The 22,213-nt window shown below is 37.3% G+C and overlaps 6 protein-coding genes across 8 annotated transcripts; 4 read left to right on the forward strand and 2 right to left on the reverse strand.

Moving 5' to 3' along the window:
• Positions 1–2,304: 2,304 nt before the first annotated feature.
• LOC17876023 (dolichyl-diphosphooligosaccharide--protein glycosyltransferase 48 kDa subunit) lies at positions 2,305–5,318 on the forward strand. The gene is made up of 13 exons (XM_006282060.2): positions 2,305–2,657; positions 2,747–2,883; positions 2,975–3,100; positions 3,261–3,314; positions 3,437–3,550; positions 3,718–3,773; positions 3,856–3,897; positions 4,049–4,124; positions 4,286–4,357; positions 4,467–4,592; positions 4,696–4,800; positions 4,882–4,965; positions 5,072–5,318. The coding sequence occupies exons 1-13, from the start codon at positions 2,384–2,386 to the stop codon at positions 5,117–5,119; spliced, it is 1,314 nt and encodes a 437-aa protein (XP_006282122.1). The 5' UTR covers positions 2,305–2,383; the 3' UTR covers positions 5,120–5,318.
• Positions 5,319–6,175: 857 nt separating this feature from the next.
• Positions 6,176–8,130, forward strand: LOC17877115 (UPF0496 protein At5g66675). Of its 2 annotated transcripts, XM_006280495.2 has the most exons (3): positions 6,176–6,380; positions 6,524–7,815; positions 7,911–8,130. In XM_006280495.2, the coding sequence occupies exons 2-3, from the start codon at positions 6,599–6,601 to the stop codon at positions 7,930–7,932; spliced, it is 1,239 nt and encodes a 412-aa protein (XP_006280557.1). In that variant the 5' UTR covers positions 6,176–6,380; positions 6,524–6,598; the 3' UTR covers positions 7,933–8,130. The 2 variants fall into 2 exon arrangements, with proteins under 2 accessions (XP_006280557.1, XP_006280558.1); XM_006280496.2 differs by having other exon boundaries at positions 6,176–7,815.
• A 752-nt stretch (positions 8,131–8,882) lies between these two features.
• On the forward strand, positions 8,883–10,339 carry LOC17877170 (UPF0496 protein At5g66670). Its single transcript, XM_006279576.2, has one exon. It carries the CDS (start codon positions 8,883–8,885, stop codon positions 10,098–10,100), a length of 1,218 nt encoding a protein of 405 aa, XP_006279638.1. The 3' UTR covers positions 10,101–10,339.
• A 2,782-nt stretch (positions 10,340–13,121) lies between these two features.
• On the forward strand, positions 13,122–14,515 carry LOC17875459 (calcium uniporter protein 3, mitochondrial). Its single transcript, XM_006280756.2, has 2 exons — positions 13,122–13,798; positions 13,894–14,515. Exons 1-2 carry the CDS (start codon positions 13,271–13,273, stop codon positions 14,332–14,334), a joined length of 969 nt encoding a protein of 322 aa, XP_006280818.1. The 5' UTR covers positions 13,122–13,270; the 3' UTR covers positions 14,335–14,515.
• Positions 14,516–14,970: 455 nt separating this feature from the next.
• Positions 14,971–17,355, reverse strand: LOC17876766 (protein DA1-related 7). Of its 2 annotated transcripts, none has more exons than XM_023789965.1 (10): positions 17,194–17,355; positions 16,926–17,065; positions 16,706–16,814; positions 16,534–16,566; positions 16,286–16,414; positions 15,985–16,197; positions 15,822–15,884; positions 15,621–15,727; positions 15,492–15,550; positions 14,971–15,408 (listed from the first exon to the last, which is right to left on the reverse strand). In XM_023789965.1, exons 1-10 carry the CDS (start codon positions 17,251–17,253, stop codon positions 15,071–15,073), a joined length of 1,251 nt encoding a protein of 416 aa, XP_023645733.1. In that variant the 5' UTR covers positions 17,254–17,355; the 3' UTR covers positions 14,971–15,070. The 2 variants fall into 2 exon arrangements, with proteins under 2 accessions (XP_023645733.1, XP_023645728.1); XM_023789960.1 differs by having other exon boundaries at positions 15,822–15,887.
• Positions 17,356–18,829: 1,474 nt separating this feature from the next.
• LOC17875776 (protein DA1-related 3) lies at positions 18,830–21,732 on the reverse strand. Its single transcript, XM_023785819.1, has 9 exons — positions 21,466–21,732; positions 21,055–21,350; positions 20,855–20,957; positions 20,589–20,666; positions 20,350–20,469; positions 20,016–20,228; positions 19,873–19,935; positions 19,529–19,703; positions 18,830–19,442 (listed from the first exon to the last, which is right to left on the reverse strand). Exons 1-9 carry the CDS (start codon positions 21,502–21,504, stop codon positions 19,093–19,095), a joined length of 1,437 nt encoding a protein of 478 aa, XP_023641587.1. The 5' UTR covers positions 21,505–21,732; the 3' UTR covers positions 18,830–19,092.
• Between the last annotated feature and the right edge of the window lie 481 nt (positions 21,733–22,213).

The raw sequence follows: 22,213 nt of genomic DNA on the forward strand, positions 1-22,213 counted from the left end.
ATCTAGCTACCACCTCAATTGTCTTCTTACATATATATTATGATGATCATGTGTAAATTGAGCAGATATCGTTTTGAGGAACGTATAGAAAAACGACCAAATTAATCAGTAGCACATGATGGGGCTCATGTTGGAGATGGTGGATCACATGCCCAGCTATATATATATATATATTTTGATTTTTAAATATATTAGTAGTTAAATATTGACCAGTAATATTGCTATACGTATGCTACTTGTGAAAAGCCTACAGTATATGTGTTTTTGATGGAGAAGACGACCAAAAATAAAAGTTTAGGAGACAAAAGTATTTTCGTATGTGTTTTGATTCTATGATGAAACTACCGAAATAAATAACGTATGAATGCAAATATATAGGCTTATATATAGCCCACACAAATTAAGCAAACTCTTAAAAAAGAGTGAGTAATAAATAAAACCACACAATCATTTACTTTTCTTACAAACCTAATTACCTAACCCTACTTTATTCCTTCGTTATTGATGGACTGACATATATAGTATACATTATCACCATGTGGTAATTTGGTTACTGGTAACTAATTTGTTCATATTATCTAATCAAAATACCATCTCTTACTTTGATAACGTACTGATCCAATCACATGGCTTACGTACGATCACTGCTGGATAAAAAGAAGAAGCTGAAGTTCGCCAAAAATAAGTGTTTTTGCCTTGCCGATTTTTCCAGGTGAGTTAGTACATATATAGATTAGAACTTATACTATAAAAAGTTTAACTAGTTAATCGTTGGTCACAGGAGTCTAAAAATTATAAGGTTGACATTATTGATGGTCTCTTAACCATTTTTTAGCAAATCTTAAAGCTAAATAGTAATTGTTAAAAAAACAGCCTAAAAGAATTAGCTTATAATAAGCGCGGCTATAACGTCCTCTTAAAAGAATTATCATCATCATCATCATCACTTATGTTCCCCAAAAAAAAAAATTAAAATTCAAGATGACTCTATTAAAATACACAGAGGATAACGTGGCTCGTGTGGCCAGTGGATGCCATAAAATATATATATGTTCGTCTCAAAGAACATTGTATTTGTATATATAGTTAATGGCGGTCAGAGATAATCACCATTAAATCTGTAAAATTCGAAAACTGGACCACTGTTTGTTGAAATATCAGTACGTGTATATATATAATAATAATAATAGTATGTAATATGGTCTCTGGTGACCAAATTTCTTGATTTCTTCTTCTTCTGCAATCTCCGTCGTCAGTATACCTAATATATTCTTCCTGCTCTCTAATAAAACAAATACATAAGTTATAACTGATGAAATCATTGGATGCAATTCACCACATTAACAATGCACAAAAAAATACATATATGTAAAATTTTGTTAAATATTGTCTTGATTTCTTAATGCTCACGCAATATATATATATACCTCCGTAATTACGTAAAATGATTCCCGTGATCTCTAATGAGACGAAATATATAACTTTGTTAAATGGAAGTCAAGACTGGAACGAAGAAAGCTGATCTCCGTTTTACGTAAGTAGGAGTTGAATAATCTCACCTGATTGAGTTTGTTGTATATATCGAGTGGTCCGAGTCCGACTTTGGTTTTGATCATGTATTATATTTTGTCATTACTTATGGTTTCCCAACTAAATTTTTTTTTTTTGTCGTCTTGTAACCTAAGTACATAACTAACGCTAACCAGTAACGAATATTGTATTCTACGACGTACGGCCGTTGTAAATAACTTGCAACGAGGCGGTCCAACTGATCCATCATGTGTGTGGACCTGCGGTCTAATTTATCAATGTCACCTTCTACAATTAATGGTAGCTTACTGATAATTTCAATACATTGTCTAAAGATTAAATAGTTGATCTTAACTACGACATGTCGGTAGGTTTGTATAACCTGTCATCTACGTCTCAAGCGCAGTTCACAATTATCTCACCGCTGCCAGTCACAGACGCCTACTGGCCGCCCTATCTAAACAGCTACTTCACTATCACACCAAACTTTTTGTCTATAAAACTGTGATTTAGTAGCTCTAACAATTGCAAAACCATATTCAGACATTAGTAAATAGTAGTCCATTCCATTATTAAACCCAATACAGACTGACTGCCTACTCAGGCTCGCCCTGGTCCAGATAATAATCTCATCTAAGCCCATTCTTAAAACCCAATATAGCTTTATTATTTGGCCCTTTTTATTATAAATGAGCAGTTTAGAAAACCGGCGTCGTTTTGAAGTGCGTGATCGTCAACGCCTGGTGCTACGATCAACCATCGTCGAGTCTGCTTCTTCTTCTTCTTCTCCTCCTCCTCTCTCCTCTAGTGGTCACCTCACTCCACACCCATTAAAAAACCCTAGGAGCCAAATATGATGATCCTCTCGAGATCCGTCGCGTTGATCTCTTTGTTCCTTCTTCCTTTACTTACTTTCTCCTTCTCCGTCGATAACCCGACGGATCGGCGAGTTCTGGTTCTTCTCGATGATCTATCACTTAAGTCCTCTCATTCTATCTTCTTCAACACTCTCAAGTCTCGTGGATTTGATCTCGATTTCAAGCTAGCTGAAGATCCGAAGCTTGCGCTTCAACGATACGGCCAGTACTTGTACGATGGGCTGATCATCTTCGCCCCATCGACAGAGCGTAAAATCTTCGATCTCTGAGCTGCTTGATCGATAATTTTGTCTTTATTCTGGAAACGATTTGGTCATTTCTCTTTTTATTGTTTATAGGGCTTGGAGGGTCTTTGGATTCGAAATCCATTGCTGATTTCGTCGATTCCGGTCGTGACTTGATCTTATCGGCGGATACTTCTGCATCTGATCTGATCCGGGGCATTGCCACAGAGTGTGGGGTTGATTTCGACGAGGTTTGTTTATCAGAATGTGCATTTTATCTTCTTTTTTGGAACAAAATGCGACTCAGGATTTTGGATTTATTTAGCCCTTTTGTCTCCTTAGGATTCTTCAGCTATGGTTATTGATCATACTAGCTTCTCCGCCTCTGATGTTGACGGTGACCACACCTTGATTGCTGCAGACGATTTAGTGAAATCTGATGTCATTTTGGGAAAAGCTAAAATCGAGGTATCTTCTTTGCTTTCTAGCTGATTCATGTGACTAATGCTGCACACAAATTCCTTTCATGGTTTTGGATTTAAGATAATGCATGAAAAGTTTGGGTTTTGGGAGGGTTTCTGATCTGTGACACCTAAGTTCGTTTTGTTGTTTGGTTTATGAATTACAGGCTCCCGTGCTCTTCAGAGGAGTTGCACATTCATTGAACCCTACCAACAATTTGGTAAGTTGAAGAACACACCTTCTTCTTGCATTGAGTAGATGTATGATATTAATGTTCCCTATGAATAACTATGCCTTGATGTGGGAATTAACATGTGCTAATGCCTCATACTCCATTCCTAGGTTTTGAAAGTTCTTTCAGCTTCTCCCTCAGCTTATTCTGCTAACCCAAGCTCGAAGTTGTCTAGTCCTCCCCAGCTCACTGGGTCTGCAATTTCGCTAGTCTCAGTCATGCAGGTTTCTCTCTCTTCTATAACCAGATATATATACCCCTGAATAATTCGATGTTCCTGTGAAGTCTGAACTATCATGTTTTCTGGCTGCACTTAGAGCTCCACCTCTGAAAATTATTTTCAGTCACTGCCTTAGGTTCACATATGTTGATGTATATTTGAAAACTGCAGGCCAGGAACAATGCTAGGGTTGTGATCTCAGGCTCTTTGCAATTGTTTAGCGATAGGTGAGCAATTGTTTGATGGTATTTCTCCAGCTAATTCATGCATATGGATGTTCTGACTCAGAGTTTGGTTTGCACGAGACAGGTTAATCAGATCTGGTGTCCAAAAAGCAGGGAGTCCGAACCAGTAAGTAGACACATAGTTCATCTAGTGAAACGTTTAATTCGAATGATATGTTGCTTCACAGATTCAAGGATTCTTTTGTCAATGGTACTATGATAAGTGTCACATTACGTTTTAAAAGAAGATTAAATGATCTTATTTAATACTTTCCCAGATACGAAAAATCTGGCAACGAACAGTTTGTGACTGAACTAAGCAAATGGGTCTTCCACGAAAGGGGCCATCTGAAGGTATATGCATAGTCATTTTCACTTGTTTTGCTATCTCCTTTAAATCTTCTCCAGATGTTAATTGCTTACGCCTATGCATAATCAGATTATAGCTTCTCTGTTCAATTAATCACCTCTGTTACCTTCATTGGCACGATCTTCACTTATCTTTTGTGTCCCAGGCTGGTAGTCTTGTACACCATAGGGTTGGAGAAACAGATGAGCCAGCGATATATAGGATAAAGGATGACCTGGTATGGTTTCTACATCTTCTGACTCACCCAAAGTTGTGTGCTTTAGGTGTTAATCACCTGGTATATAGTGGAATCTGTGGCAATCATTTGATGTGGCTGTTCATTGCAGGAATTTTCTGTGGAGATATATGAGTGGTCGGGAAAGAGCTGGGAGCCGTATGTTGCTAATGATGTGCAGGTTCAATTTTACATGATGAGCCCGTATGTATTGAAAACCCTGTCAACAGACAAGAAGGTAACTTATATTTGAGCTCCAAAGCAGTGTCCTTTCTATTTTTGGATTTAAGTTGCTTTCAGGTTTAGAAGTAACTCAGCTTGCTTTGTTACCTATTTTGCAGGGTTTGTTTCATACATCTTTCAAGGTTCCTGATGTCTACGGTGTATTTCAGTTTAAGGTTGAATATGAAAAGCTAGGCTACACTACATTATCTCTTTCAAAGCAGGTGAGTAACACTAACTATCTCCTAGAGTTTTGCTCACTTTCGAGACAAATACATATGATGCAAACATCTGGGTTATTGCAGATTCCGGTGCGGCCTTACAGACACAATGAGTATGAGAGATTTATCCCCACTGCGTATCCTTATTACGGAGCCTGCTTTACTACGGTAAACCCTAAATCTTTCTCTTCTCTCTTTCACACAGACACACACACACAGAGGTAGAACCGAGAAAGCTAATCGTTGACACTTAATCGTTTGCTCTCCTACGCAGATGGCTGGTTTCTTTGTCTTCAGCTTCGTCTACCTCTACCATAAGTAGAACCCGTTAAATAGTTTGCCAGTCGCATAAAGTAAGCTAAAGCTCCATCCAAATTTAGACGAGGAAAAACTTTGAATCTTGAGACCAATTTTTTTCGCCAACAAGCTTTTCTTATGTTCTAGTGTTAGCCAAAACACTTGCAACCTATTTTGTTTTCCAGATATTTATGGTAACTTAACTTTAAACCCTTTCTCTGATCCTCCTTTCTCCCTTACTCGAGATATAAGCATGACCGAGTCAGGTTACTTGTCACCACTTAAATCCATAAACTAATGGGGAATGTCTATAAAGTTTAGGAAAAAATACACCATGAGTTCATTACCCGTCTGAATCACACAAAAAGAAAATATCGGGTGGGATATGTGAATAAATAAAAAGTAACCATGCTCTTATAAATAATTGAAAGCATAGCTGTATACGTATAATTAATTTAGCTCAAATGATCAGGTAGATTTGAAAAAAGCACAAAATTTAGGCTATAAATAGGGAATGTAAATAACTATAATTAATGGGGTACAGTCGTAAATATCTTGAAGTCCTCTGGTAATCGTGTAAATAATGGAAAGTATTGGTTTTTGTGTAAGGTAATCTTGTAAATATCAGAAAGTATTGGGGTTTGTGTAAAGTGATCGGATTTTTGTATAAATAAGCCCAACTTTCGGACTTGATTTGGTACAATCGTACAGACTCAAATTTTTCGATGATCATCTGATTCATTATCCCAGTTTCGCGCATCTAAACCAAAATCAACAGATGGGTACAGAACGAATCTATAGTCCAATATTACCAGCAGCCAAAGAGCTATCTTTCAAACACTGCTGACCCGGGAATATTAAATTTGTCGTCATAGTCATCAATATGGTAGACTAGTAGATTAAAAATGTAGTGAATACAATCAACGGTAGTTGGTACTTACTTGGGAGAGGGGGGCGAATAATTAGAGTCCTAATAATAACTATAAAAAGTTGAAGACAAAAAAGAAGAATTGATTTTTTTTTTTAAAATGGGAGTAGACTAATGGAAACAGAGTGGAACATGTCAAACTTGCGACCAATACCAAAATGGGGAAATCAAACAAAAAGAGAAGACAAGTCAAAAGGCTAGAAGCAACTGAGTTGTTTCCTCTTCTTTCTCCCACTCAATCCATCCATCCGTCGCTCTCTCCTTCCTTCTCCACTCTCTCTGACTCTCAAAGTAACTAAAAAGATTTGAGCTCAATCAATCAATCTTATCTCTTCCTCGGATCCACTTGGAGTTTCAGGTACTTACCAATCTGATCTCAGTTGTTTATTCTCCAGCCTCCTGCAACAACGAAAGCACTTGTCTTTCAATCTCCCGCTCTGCTTTCCAAAGACCAGATTATTTCTCAGATCAAAGTACGCTTCTCTGTTTCTGCTGCTGCAGGGAGTTTTATTGGGAAGGCGCTTTTCCTCAAAAGTCAAAAAGCAACCTTTGGGCTGATTTCGTCCCTCACTGTCCATGTTTCTTGGAATCTTCTCCAAAACCATGGAAGACAAATCAAATTCGAGCAGGAACAGAACCAACAACACTCCACCTCCTCCACAGATCCGAACCGACATAGGCTCCTTATACTCTGCAGATCTTTCTGCTTACAAGTCAGCTTGTAGAGAAGATCCAGATTTACAATCCTTCGACTCCTCCCTTCATCAACGCACCAACCGAGTCATCAACTCCCTCGCCTCTGGTGCCGAAACTCGGTCTTTGTCCTTTGACGCCCTCATTGAAGTCTCAGGGTGTCTTCTCGAAATGAACCATGAGGTCGTTAGGTTTATCATCGAGAGCAAAGAAGATGCGTGGGACAACAAAGACCTGACATGTTTGGTGAATGCGTATTTCGACAGTAGCATCAAGACCTTAGACTTCTGCAATGCTGTTGATAATTCTGTCAAACGCGCCAGGGTTGGCCAAATGCTTTTACAGTTTGCGATCAAGCAATTCGAGATGGAGTCATCAGGTAACAACACATCCGTGGAACCGGGTACTAACAAGTACGCCAACACTTTGGAAGAGCTCAACAAGTTCAAGGCTTCTGGTGATCCGTTTGATGGAGATTTCTTCATGCTGTTTGAGTCTGTTTACGAGCAGCAGGTCATGCTCTTGGACATCCTTCATAAGCAAAAGAGGAAGCTTGATAGGAAGCTTAAGAACATCAAGCACTGGAAGAAAATCTCCAATGTGGTTTTCGTAACCGCCTTTGTCTCTGTTTTGATCTTCTCTGTGGTTGCAGCCGCTGTTGCTGCACCGCCTGTTGTGACTGCGGTTGCAGCTGCCTTGGCGGTTCCAATTGGGTCAATAGGGAAATGGTGTAATCATCTCTGGAAGAAGTATGAAACGGCTGTGAAAGGACAGAAAGATATTGTTTTGTCAATGAGGATTGGTGCTTATGTTACCATGAAAGACATGGATAACATTCGACTGCATATTGATAAGTTGAAGATTGAGATGGAATCCATGATGCAAAGAGTTGACTTTGCACTCAAGGAGAAAGATGAAGAGGTAGCTGTGAGGCTTTCAATGCACGAGATCAGCAAGAAGTTTGATGTTTTCACAGAGAGAATCGAAGAAGTTGGTGAAAACGCATCTAAGTGTAGCAAAAATATCACACTGGCGAGAACAATCGTTCTAAGACACATTCTTAGCTTCCCCTCAGCTTCAGATTCAGAGCAAGGGAACTTGTAAGTTTTGGTTTTTTACTTTTTTCTTCGTTTTTGTTGAGTTTGTGTAAAGTTTGGGAATCTTTTGGCTCACATGTTACACTTCTTTTGGTCAGGATTGAGGCAATCACGTTGTGAGAGGTAGACTGTATAAATAAAGCCATGGTTTTGAAAAGAGGTTCTGTGGTATGTAAACGTCACATAACGCTTTATATAATGTTATGTGTAGCAGCACCTCTTGTATACACCCCTGTACTGTATCGGTTTAGCACAACATAATGTATACTCAATTGGAAATAAAAAAATTTTAAGTCGATATTGACATTTGCTAATGAATCTCGTCGAGAGTTGTGGAAAATATGCTTCTTCTTTTTTTACAGCAAGAAATTACAACCATCTGACTACACATTTTTGTATTTTATTATGATTATCATATAGAGTAACGTCTCTTCGTTTTATATATAGTTCTTTTCTTATTCGTTTCAAAGTGATCTAAAACAACATTTTTACAGAGGATTGTATGTTAATTAGGAGCGAAAATGAGAATGAAGAGTAAAGAATTTAGAGACTCAATGCTCAACATGATGCATGATAGGAAGATAAACCAACGATAGCAAACTTCTTGATTAAGGTGCGTTGATAGTTTTGATTTGACATATCAACAAACTTAACCACCACAAGAATAGAAAGAAAAGAAATCATTTCTTATGGACGGACAGCTTGTTCCACATAAAAAACATATTAACAAAGACCAAATCATATTACGTGTCCGTTTTAGTGGTTGACTACTGTTCATTTTGGGGTGTTATACAAACCTTAGAACAAGAGGCTATATATTATATATACATTAGTCAATAGAGAGGCAGAAGTAAGCTCTTCTTTGTCTTGGATTAAAATTTTCCAAAGCTGTCTCGCCAAGATTCCTATCAAAAGTTCAGGTACGTATGTTTCTCTTCGGTTCATCTCAATCTGATCTTGATGTTAGAATGAACACAAACCTTTGTCCTAAATCTTTGTTCATTTAAATATTCTCCTTTAAATTATAGCGTTTTCATAGGTCAGATTAGCTTTATCCACCAGTAATATCAATGGTGTTCTGTGGATTATTTTCAGAGCTCATGGCAGGAAACTCCAGTTCTAACAGTAGTGGAACCAATGCTTCACCCGTTGAGACGGTCCAAACAAAGATGCGGTCCAAATACTCACCAGAACTGAGTTCTTACACATCCGCTTGTAAGAAATACTCATTCCTCAAATCCTTTGATTCATTGCTTCACAAGCGAACCTACAACGTTATCAGCTCGCTCGACACTCAGGCCAAGACTCGATCTATAAACCTAGAGTCACTCATGGGGGTCTACGGATATCTTCTTGAACTAAACCAAGATACAGTAAGAGTCATCATTCAAAACAAAGACGCTGTTTTGAAGAACAAAGATCTTAAGTCTTTGGTTGATATCTACTTCAAAAGTACGTCCAAGACCTTAGATTTCTGCAATACCGTCCAGAAATGCGTCAAGAAAGCGGAAATAAGCCAACTTATCATTCGATTTGCGGTGAAACAGTTTGAGACAGAAACGGATCTTGGAGTGGGTAAGAAGAACAAGTACGCGAAAACGTTGGAGGAGCTGAACAAATTTAAGTCTATGGGAGACCCTTTTGATGGTGAGTTCGTGACGCAGTACGAGTCCATCTACGATGAGCAGATATTGCTTTTGGACGAGTTGCGTAAGGTTAAAGAAAAGCTTGATAAGAAACAGAGGAATGTGAAGACATGGAGGATAGTGTCAAATGTGGTTTTCGTGACTGCGTTTGTGGCTGCTTTTGTCTTATCGGTGGCTGCGGCAGCAATGGTAGCACCTCCGGTATTGAGTGCGGTGGCGTCTGGACTGACCACGCCGATTGAGGTTGTGGGAATGTGGTGTAACAACATGTGGAAGAAATACGAGAAAGCTGTGGAGAGACAGAGAGGTGTGGTTTCGTCGCTGGAGCGTGGAGCGCAAGCTAACAATGTAATGATGGTAAATATAAAATTCGAAGTTGATAACCTAAGCATAAGGATCTCGTCGATTCTGAAGACAGTAGACTTTGTAGCGGAGAGAAAAGAAGATGAAACGGCGACGAGAGTAGCGATGCAAGACATCAAGAATCAAGTGGAAGAGTTTACTGAGAAAATAAAGGAAGTGGGAGAAAGAGCGAACAACTGTAGCAAGCTCATCGCGCTGGGGAGACTTGTAGTTATGGGACACATCCTTGGGGTAAGCATCGTAGAAAGAGAAGCTGTAAGTATTATCAGTGGCGTTTGATACTGAGGACTGAGGAGGTTGCTTGGGAATCAAGGGTTTCTCTATCGATGATGATGATCGGCTTTTAACTTACGCTTCTAATGGTTCACTATAGCTTTATTCTGTGATGTTGTCCATTTAAAAGCATAGATTCAAAAATAATGTACACGTGTACGTGTATGTGTTTTCCCTAATGGTTCACTATAGCTTTTTTTTTTGTTTTCCCTCCATTCTCTGGCAATTTGAATTGGGAATAGCAATTTGAATTTGAAGAATCACAAGCAGAGAATGGAAGAGATGACTGAATATTTCTGTGTATTGATAGATTATCGATTACATTGATATATACAAAACAGAGACTTACTCACCAAGTCTAATTTACACAAGATAAGGAAACTAATTACTGTAATCACTAATTCTATGGGATATGATGTGTGATACCAAATAATATCAAATAATATCCCATTAGAATTTTAAAGCGAATATGCCGTCTACTTATAGTCAATTTACAAATATTGGGGATCGTGAAATATAAGTGGAACAGGCAAGAAAAGAAGAAGAAAGTAGTAGATGGGTTTACCGTGTCGAATCAAAGAAGTTGGTGAAAAAGCAGCTAAAATCCTTGCTTTAGTGCTTAAGCTACACCGCTAATTCAGTTTAGTAGAAAGGGAAGTTGTAGTCTTGTTGTATATATTCATCAATCAATGGCGTTTCAAAGACATTGACGTTGATGCGGTGTGTTCGTGCACTCTTTTATCATTGGTTTATGGGCTTGGAAGTTAGGATTTAGGCCCATTACAGCTTTATTATGTACCGTTGCCCCTTTAAAAGCAGTATCTGTGTTTTTTTTTGTAACAGCATGCATCTGTGTTTTGTTTCGATTCCCTTATCGACAGACAATAAACCTTTTCTTTTTTTTCCTGTCAACGCCATAGTCATTGTTAATTGATGCCAAACGTCGGTGGCTTCGTAATATGGAAAGAGAAATGAAAAGTTGAGACGGTCAAGAAAAGGAGAATGCATGCATGGGATGGGATGGGATGGGAGGATGAATAAAAACGGTAAAAGCTGAGAGAGAGATTTCTAATTCAACTGGGGAAGGTTCATTGCTTCGTGAAAAGAGTCATCTATTATTTAAAATCTACTACTATTGATTACAAAACAAACAAAAACTATATAATAAAAATAAAAAGACCCCACAAGAAAAATAAATTGAAGGAGATAGAGCCTCTTCTCCTCTCCTCTAGTCTCGTGAGAGTTAGGTAATACTCCATAGATAGATAGTCTTCGTCCCATACGATACAAAACAAAACAAAACAAAAAGAGAAAAAAGCTTTGCCTAGTGCCTGCCTTAGATATCAACTCCCCAACACACACACTCTCTCTCGCTCCCACTCTCGATCTCACCGATTCTATACTCTCCTTCTGCCTTTACGTGGCGACTCGTTTACGTGTGTCCTCCTCCTCACACATTTATATATTTACGGGCCTTCCTTTTTCTCTATTTCACCTACTAATTTCCACCTTTCCCGTGTATTATTTTACTTTTTCTTTCCTGTTCAAATGAGATTCTTGAAATTAACGTTCTTCTATTTGGCTTCTCAAACTTAATAATAATGCCTACGTACTTACGTCAGTTTTACGTCAAAGTGCCCATTGACGAAATATAACCAGTACTTCATGATGGTGTGTATTCCAACTTGAGATCAGATCATTATAGTGATATTCAACTCAACTTAAGATAACTCATGATAAATCTTCATCTTTTTTTTGGGTTTAGCTAAGGAAAACAATTCCAACTTGAAATCATTATAGTGATATTCCACTTAATAATTTGTGTGTAAGTAAATTGATGACAACTTGATAAAAGTTCTCGAACATTACAGTATATTGATGCATTATGAATCGGTCTCTCTCGTGTCTTCGTAATCCAGCACTGGAGTATTCCTCATTGGCTTAATATTTGAAAAAGAACTCTTATCTTATAAACCCACCGAATTATTTGTTTTTCTTCTTCTTTAATTAACCTAAAAATAATAAAGAGAGAGAGAGATGATGCTTGCACTTATCTAAATCTACGTGTTGTGGAACACCACATTTTAATAAATAAACACTCTTTATATATATATCTAAATGCCGTTTACAATATGATACGATACACTAATTGAAAATGTATTAGACGAATAAGTAAAGTATTAGCAAAGATGGTTTTTAAAAAAAAAAAAAAAAACAAGAAGTGGAAAGCAATGGGAAGAAGAAGAAAGATGATGATTGGCTTTGGCGAGACTTCGCGTGTTAACTAGATCGGACGGCAATGCGTGGCAAGTCGTTTATGACGTCGGAAGCTTAGCTTGCCACGTGTACGGTCATCAGCATTACTGTGACCGATATTATATATGTTAATTCCCGTGACTTGCCGATCTAATATCCCCCCCCCCCCCAATTTATCGTATCGTTAGCTTCAATTTATCAAGAGTAATAAGTTAATTATATACTGCTCGCTCTCTCACCCAAATAAAACTCACATAAAACGTGGATATCAAATAATTTCATGTTTGATGTGCAATATACTCATATAATGCTGTATTATTTTCTTACATGTTTTTTTAAAAATATATAAATGAGAGTGACATGATTGATAATTGTTTCTTCTTCTTCATATATAAATACTAATATCAAATTCACATTTATGAGTACATTATGACACTAAAAAGTAATAACGATCAGTTATACTTATATGCATACGTTTAATGGAAAACTCGTTAATTATATTTTTAACTTTGTTAGCCTGTAATCATAAGTCATAACCGTCGCTTTTAAATAAAATAATAATAATAATAAGATGAGAAAAATAGAGAGAGAGGGAGATAAGCAACGCCTATGTGTAATTATCGTGTCAAAATATCGTGATAAGAAAGGATGCTGTTTCAGAGGAGCCTTCTCGTTTGCTGCGTCGTTGCTCCTCTGCTTCTGAACGAACCCCAACAAAAAAAAAAAAAAAAGCTAATATAAAAGGCAGCTTAAGTTGCATTGTTTTAATCTCGGACCAAAACACAAACCGTGTTCTCTGTCTCTTCTTCTTTTTCGTCTTTCAAAACCAATTTTGTTCTTCTTCTTCTTTCATTCGTTTGTTTTTTTTTCTCTCGTTCTTTGTTCTTCTCTGACGTTGCTTCTTTTTAGTGAGATCGACGATGTCGTCGAAGAAATCTCTAGTTCAAAGCCTCTTCAACATTTCCAAAACCTATTCCCGGATTTCGGGTCTCACCCGGATGCGTCCCACCAAATCCGGCATTCCTCCCGACGCCGGCGATTCTGGTATCCGCCGGCGATTTCTCCACAAGAGGGCTTTTTTCTCCCCGGAGATTGTTCCCAAAGGAGGTAATCTGATCGACAAACTCAGGGAATTGAGTTTGTCCAACAACAACCGTATACGGCTTGACGAGATGCTACCCCCACCTTCGCCGACGAAATCATCACCGGAGTTTTTCCCGGCGGTCACCGTGGATGACGTGAAGAAGCTCATGAGAGCAGCGGAAATGGAGATGGTGAAATCGAGGCTGAGAGAGATTGGCAAGAATTGGGTTCCCTATTCGGAGTTTGTCCGTGTATGCGGAGAGAACAGTTCGGATCCTGAACAAGGTCACCGGGTCGCTAATATGCTTGACGAAGCTGGAAACGTCATCGTTTTAGGAAAACTCGTCTGCCTTAAACCCGAAGAGGTAACTAAAACTGTACATGCATTACAAAAAAATTTATGACCACTTTTGATCAAATTGAGCATTCTTGATGTAATTATTCTGTATGGATTTTACAGCTAACAAGCGCCATGGCTGGTCTGATTCCGACACAAGAACCCACTCTCGACGCCGCGACAAGGCAAGAGTTGGAGAAACTTGAGCTAATAAAATCAGATATCGACAAAAGAGCGGACGATCTGGTTCGAAAAGAATTATGGGCCGGACTAGGCCTAATAATGGCCCAAACAATTGGATTTTTTAGGCTGACGTTTTGGGAACTGTCGTGGGACGTGATGGAACCCATATGCTTCTACGTAACTTCGACTTATTTCATGGCTGGCTACGCCTTCTTCCTCCGAACCTCAAAGGAACCTTCCTTCGAAGGGTTTTACAAAAGCCGGTTCGAGACCAAGCAGAAACGTTTGATTAAAATGCTTGATTTCGATATTGACCGTTTCACCAAGCTACAGAAGATGCGTCGTCGTCCAGACTTCACTAAATCAGCTGGTCCTTGTTGATATCGTAATTCTTTTCTTTCCTAAATCGGATACTAATTAAATGTATAAACGACCAAAATTTTCATAAGAGAATAAATTAGTCTTAGAGGGTAAAAAAAAACAGGAAGTATTGACATGCTAGTAACAGTACTATAAATAACTAAATTATATAACTATTACGTACTTGTAAACTAACAATTAATTTTTTCCAAAGCAAAGTAATTCTTTTTGAGGATCAGACATATCAGTTGACTTCTATGAATGAATGAAAATATACAAAGCCGCGTGGATCGGAAACTTTATTAAAAATGAATAGAGAGATACGTGGTAACTTTATGCTCACACATTGTAGCCCAACTAACAAGTTTCTGTTACAAAACTAAAAAGCATGGACTATACAGTTGGAACACACGTATTTCCAAACATTCACACACAAAAAAAAAAAAAAAAAAACGAATTGTAGGTTTTGTATGGCCTTTAGTTATAACGAAGCTAGGATTGCGTCGACAGCAAGAAATTAAAAAAAAAAGAAGGAAATTATAAATCAATAGAAAAGATCGTTGGAAGTTTTAAACATAGGAACAGCCAATAGAAAAGAAGAAGAAGAAGCACTAAATGTATTAAGGCCATCTGTATGTATATGTGTATTAAGCACTAATAAACTATTTACACTTAATACCAAATATAGAAAACGTGCGTCTGTATGTATATGTGTATACGGGTAAGGTGTGTATAACTGGTGTAGCACATGGCTGATTCAAGACTTTGAAGATGATGTAGTCTTGGAAATGCTAACGATCTGTTTCAAGGTAGCCTCAAGGCTGTAATGATTTAAGGCCATCATTTTGTTAACTTTCCTGAACCCTTCACCGTAGGCTGGTGATCCATCCGTTTCGATTTGGTTCTTAAAAAATTCCACCAGCTTCTTCTCATACTCAGATGGCGCACCTTTCTTTGATGTGATTATGGCTGATGATGATGCATCTGCTGCTGCTACTACTACGTCAGGAGTGGCGTATGCTTGAGGCTCCAACCACATATGGCCTAACACTTGGCATAATCCTTCTTCCAGTGCGTAGTTTAGATTTTTATAACCTGTGACCAATACAAAAGGAAATTAGACACCTCTCCTGTCCTCATCGCTACTACAGTTTCACTTCTGAGGCATTAGTACATACCGTTGAGTCTAAGCCACGCATGCATCATCTCATGAGCCAAGATACATCCAGTCAGGAACCTGTGAGTGAAAAGGGCTTTGATTTAGTCTATCGGCGCAAGAAGAGAGTATTCAGATGAGTTAGGGGTACCTAGGTAGTCCATATAAGATGAGAATTGCAGTGACATAGCTCCCTTTAACCTTTTGAGATTTACGAGCAATTTCTACAGTTGACCCCATCCTTTGCCAGTTTGTGACCTATATATATATAGTTTGCGTGTGGAAGATAGTTAAATTCCAACTTAGGTTCAGTCTCTCAAAGTATATACCTGATCTTAATAAAATGTCTTACACTTATGACAATCTGCACTTCAGACAGGCAAATACCTCTGGTTACCATCCCATAATGATTGTCCTGCTTGTGTTGCAAAGTCACAACACATAACACATATGAGTGAAAGAGTGAGAGAGGGAGAGAGATGAGCAAGTTTCAATTTAGAAAAGAAAGAACTCACAATCTTCTCTTCCTTTTCAGCTTTGTTCAGCGCTTGTTTCTCTACCAAAAGAAGAGGAAACTCTTTGTCGATCTTCATGTGTATGCTCTCGAAGAATTCACGGATTTCCAAATGTAAATCATGGCATTCAACAGTATCCATTATAGCGCACTCCATACATTCTCGACATAGCCATCGACCATCTTCAAGGTTTACATACTTGGTTCTATGACACTGCATAAAACCATTACAAGAATTGAATAGTAAAAAAAGGATTAAATAGATTTTGTTGAAAGTAAGAGCAACTAATATAAATGAGTACCTCTAATCTTTCACAGCTACAACACTTGGGAGTTCCATCACCGTCATGACAAGGGCAGTATTTCTCCTTCCAGAACGGATCTTCCTTATACTCTCTACTTTTACCTTCCTTTCTTACCTTTCGCGGCAACTGACAGATAAATTTATTATTGTACAGTTACATAATTACATCCATAAATCTAATTATATACGTACTGTCACTTTGCTATCGTTTCATATACTGTATATATGACTTAACAATTGCTTTACCTTCTTTTCACAGACATAGCAGTTTTTTGGTTTCTGAGGAGATTTAACAAAAATAAACATTCAAGTTAAAAACGAGGAGTTTAATCAAAGTAATTAACAATAATCCTCAAATTGGTATATGGTTTTAAACCTTGTTCGTCGCAGTCGGCTTCAAATTGGTATCTGATTTTACCTTTGGTTGTTGTTGAGAATGAAGGATGAAACACCGAGGATGCCAAGGAAAATTAAAGGCATCGAACTTTATTCCGTCATCAATCGCCAAGTCGCAACCATGGCATAGGCTACAAGTTAGGTTAATGTAAGTAAATAAATTATTTAATTAAACATACACAATTGTATAATTAAGTACATACATATATACATGTAATTAAGCTTTTTTTTGTTTTGTTTACCTAGGAGGAGGATTCACATCTTCTTCATCCACACGATCATCCACTTGCTCAGTTTTGCTTTTATTCTTTGACTTTTTAAATCTTTTACTGTCAGGCTCAGGTAGCTTCAAACTTTCTTTCTTTGCCTTAGCATTGTCATTCTAGCAGGTCTCAGATCGCCAATGTTAAAAAGGCGTATATAGCAAGCTAAATGGAGTAGCTAGACTCTTCATATATATCAGCTTTAAAACTTAGATAATATATCATGAGAGCAAACAAACAAATATACCTTAGATGAAGAAGTATTAGTTTTGAACCAGCTGGAGAACCAGGAGATCAAGAACGACATACTCTGCTGGAAACTCACACTATCTTCACCAATCTGTGATGACGTCTTACCAAAAGCTCTTTCCTTCACGTTAGATGGAAACTTGAAACCAAAATTTCAGTGAGATTTTATTTTCCAGAGATATTGAGAGAGAGAAGAGAAGAAGACAAAGAGAGGAAGCACTAGTGACTCTATTGGTTGAGCTGCTTCGGACATGTGCAAAAAAAGCCCATTGTGACATCGACTTTTCCCGCTCTTTTTAAAAACGCTGCCGTTTACTTGTATGGACAAAAATCTCCTATTGGAATTATGTAATTCAAAACCAGCAAATTATACATTTTTAAAAAAAAATTATATTTATCATGCCTCAAGAAATTCTTCTCAATTAATTAGATGGTCAAGTTCGACTGACATGACTCGGAAAATCCTATAACTATGAAAATTTCCAGTTTTCTTCAGTTGAGAATGATAAATATAAGGGGTTCATTCATTTAGAAAATTAGTCGAACGGATAATGATATAGCAAATGTTTGATTTTTCAAAGGTCAAGAATTAATACTATAAAAATTACAACCATTCAATCAAATACTAAAGCAAAGACCAAGATTTTTAAATTACACTAAAATCCTATACACCTAACAACCAAGAGGTTGACTCTTGACGTCTCTGTGGATCAATTGCTTTTAATTTGATTTACCGTAAATAATGTTTGTATATAAAAATAAAAAAATTTAGTGGACAAAATATTTGTAATCTTTTTAGACGCATAAAAAATGATAATACAACTGGTATTACGCAATTCAACATACATCATACAAACCACATAGAATTATGCTATATTTGAACCATCTATCATCGAGGTATGTTCCAAACGACTCAATCCTCGATCTTTTACTCCCAAGAATTTTAGGTACATACCATTAATATATGAAAACATTATTAAACGTTAAAAATATGTGATATACTCTATGAATGAAACAGTATAATCAAATCAGATTCATGAGTGATAGACTAATAACTACCGAAACAATTAATGAGAACAGACCACTTTTAATCTCTCATGCTCCGTGCAGAGACCAGAGTCCAAACTATCCCTTTCTTCATAAATCAACCTTGTCTTTGTTAATCACGACCTCTGGTCCTACTTTTTTTTTAAATTTCGTTGATACTTTCTCACCTTTAAGACCACGAGCACCATCTCTCTCGTATATGGTTTTGTTTCCTTCAGAAATTATTTTTAGTAATTTAGTAATATGATCTTCTTTTTTTCGGTAACATTAATAAGGTTTTTTAAAATTAATTTTCTAGTAACATGAATATATGATCTTTAAAACCGCATTGAAATAAAACAAATAATACATACTATGTCACACCATCAATCACGTGGTTCTTCGCCTTGTCATGAACCGAATGTTGTCCATATATATCTCATATCCCAGTTGCTATACATATGAGCGCGTGCGCGGTACGTTGTAATTTGTGTGTAGACTAATTTGAATGGCGTGCGTTGACCATAAATGCCAGATTTGAGAGATATCTATAGCAGCAACACACTTTATGGGCCTTTTAAACGATCAATGGCCCCAAAACAACAAACTACAAAGAAACAAACATTGATGATGATGCCAAACGATCAATGGAAGTTGGAACGTTAGCGAAGTTTTCAGAAAATAATTGTCGTAGAGACTAAAGATTCACCAACATTAAAGGTGTAGCAATTGGTTTGTGGAAATGAAAGGCAACACCAACATTGATGATGCCAAACAGGCACCACAGCCACATATGAAAGATGACAAAGATCCGCAGTGTTGTGCGTGAGTGTGTGTCCGTACGTATATTATACCATCTCTTCCAGGGTATTCAAATTATCTTTGAATCTGGTATAGCATTGGAAGCTTTAACGATCTCTTCCAGGGTATTCTTAAGGCTGTAGTTATTTGAAACCATCATCTGGTAAACTTGTTTGAATCCGAGACCATAGACCGGCGAGTCATCTTCTTTGATCTGATTCATGCAAAACTTGACGAACTTCTTCTCAAAATCAGACCAGTCGTCACTTTTCTTTGACGTAGTAACGGCTGGAGGAGCTGGGGAAGTAGAAGAAGAAGCTACAGCATCAGTAGAGGCAAATGTCTTAGACTCCAACCACCTGAGGCCTAATGCTTGGCATAATCCTTCTTCAAGCTCCAACTTAAGCTTCTTATTATATCCTGTGATCAAAACCAAAAAACGAAAGAAAAAGAGAAGTCTCTCCATGTCTCTTGGTTGGTGATGAGAAATCATCGTGAATACATACCGTTGAGTCTAAGCCAAGCATGCATCATCTCGTGAGCCAAGATGTATCCTGTTAGTAACCTAGGAAATCCATATAAAATGAGAATCCCTGTAACCTCACATCCACTCACCATTTGAGTCTCTGTAACCATGCCTATTAGCTGGTTGTTCGGTCCTATCCTTGGCCTTTTCATTATCTGTACAGATATATATGTGGTACCAAAGTGAAAAAGTCCGGTTAGAATTATACATCGGAAATGAGATGGACATAAGAAATCAGTAGTATATATATAATTAGTAATATACATAAAATCAGTAATCATCGATCATTCAATAACAATTCTGTTATGCTTTTAGGTCTCTTACAGTTGGGACATGATGCTCCTCGGACATGCAAAGACCTCTGGTTACGGATGCACGATGATAGTCCTGTTAATGTTGAAATAATACATGAGACAGAGACAAGGGGAGTTACGTACAAAGCAAGGGATGTGATTTTCTCAACTCACAATCTTCTCTTCTTCCTCTGCTTTATTCAGGGCTTGTTTCTCGACCAGAAGAAGAGGAAATTCTTTCTCAACCTTCCAGAACAACCCTTCAAAGAACTCGCGGATTTCAACATGTAAATCATGGCATTCATCAGTATCCATAACCGCATATTCCATACATTCACGACATAGCCATCGGCCATCTGCAAGCATTACATACTTGGTTCCAAAAGACTGCAAAGAACCATTGCAAGTCAAAAACCTCCAGAGAGAGAGAGAGAGAGGGGGAGAGGGTTTCTATTTTTTTTATTGAAAGTCATGGTAATTAGAACCCAAATTAATATGTAAGAAGGACCTCTTCTAATCTTTCACAGCTGCAACACTTGGCAGTTCCATCATCGTCATGACAAGGACAGTATTTATCCTGCCAGAACTGATGCTCGTTGTACTTTATACCTTCCTCAGTCGAAGGAATCTGAAAGAGTTATTATTATACATATATGCAGCATCCATAAGTAATAAGAGACGACCAATTCTGTTCACTCTATACTACGTACGCACAAAAAGCCAACTAATGAGAGAATTCTTATTAACCTTATGGTTGCAGACATAGCAGGTAGGATGACGGTGCTCCTTGTAGCAATCTATGTGAAATTTGCCTTTCTTTAAAACCTTACGTACAACAAGACAAAAGGATGGTATTAGTTGAATGAAAGCAAAGCAGCGATCAGTATATATGAAACTAGTATAGTTATGGTTTTAAAACCTTACGTACAACAAGACAAAAGGATGGTATTAGTTGAATGAAAGCAAAGCAGCGATCAGTATATATGAAACTAGTATAGTTATGGTTTTAAAACCTCGTGCATAGCAATTGGTTTGTGGCAATGAAAGCAACATACGCATGGAGGATTGACAGGTACTGTTCCATCTCCAATCTCAGATTTGCCACCAATGCGTATGCTACATTAAGTTTAAGTTAAAAAAGTATCCGATTTAATTTAGCCAAATTGAAATCTACAAAACACACACTAATGGAATGACATAAGCAAATACATACCTAGGAGGAGGAGGATTCACATCTTCATCGACAGCATCTTTGGAATGCTCGATTTGTTCCTTATCCTTAAAAGTCTCCATAGGAGTATTTGCAAGCTGCTGATGATCAACATCCACTAGCTTTCTTTTGCGATTCTCCTTGGACCCATGATCTTCTAATCTTCTCTTTCCATCTTCTTTCTCAGCTAGCTCCAGACTTATCTCCGTTGCCCTTTTAATCTCAAACTGTTCACGTGCCTTGCCATCTTCTTCTTCGTACAGTGAAATTTTCTTGGCGGTTTTGATATCAATATCATCCTGCAGGTTTCCGAAATATATATATATATATCACCAAGTAAGTAAATCTGACTAGGCGGCGTTCAACTCAAAAGATATGTAATCAAAAAGCAAACAAAAATAGAAATCTAATAACCTTAGATGGATCATGTTTGAAGCAGGAGAAGAACCACATGCTCTGAAACTAATTACTACCGTTCAAGGGGAACAACCAAGAAAAGGCCAAAGGAACACCAAACCTAGCTATCTCTTTGACTTTTAAAATGGAAACTTCTCCACAGTTTCAGAAGAGATCGATGTTTGAGAAATTGCCTGAAATATTTGGTAGAGCCACTTTGGTTTCATGTTTGAATTAAATCGCGAGAGGGAGAGGCAGAAAGAAAGAGATATTATTACAGTACAGGGTAGGGGAACAGAGAGAGAGAGAGGAGGGAGAATAAACACAACACTAGTGGACTATCTTTTCTTATAAGTTTATAAAAAAAGGAAAGTGAAAATATTTTAAAAAACTATATTCTTATGTTACTTGGTCAATAACAACTATATTCTTAATTTCCCTTCTTTTTCTTTTTTTACAACTACATAATTTCCCTTTTGTATACATAAATAAATGCACCATTGAGTATGCGTTTTCTTTTCTCGTTTCTTTTTTTATTATTGTTTTAATAAGTATTTACTTTTTGCTGTTATTTACCTATTTCATAAGGATATATTTTGGTGTTCATATGTCAAGGGCTGGTCAATTAGGAAATAATATGATTAGGATGTTGTTTTAATCATAATAAATGGGATATCTTTCTCTTATAATCATTAAAAATAATATTAAGAAAAAATCACCTTTTGTTTGGGTACCAATTATAAATTCATCTCATTTCATGTAAGTC

This window comes from Capsella rubella, unplaced genomic scaffold (genome assembly GCF_000375325.1).
Source record: "Capsella rubella cultivar Monte Gargano unplaced genomic scaffold, Caprub1_0 scaffold_8, whole genome shotgun sequence".
Classification (NCBI taxonomy): Eukaryota; Viridiplantae; Streptophyta; class Magnoliopsida; order Brassicales; family Brassicaceae; genus Capsella; species Capsella rubella.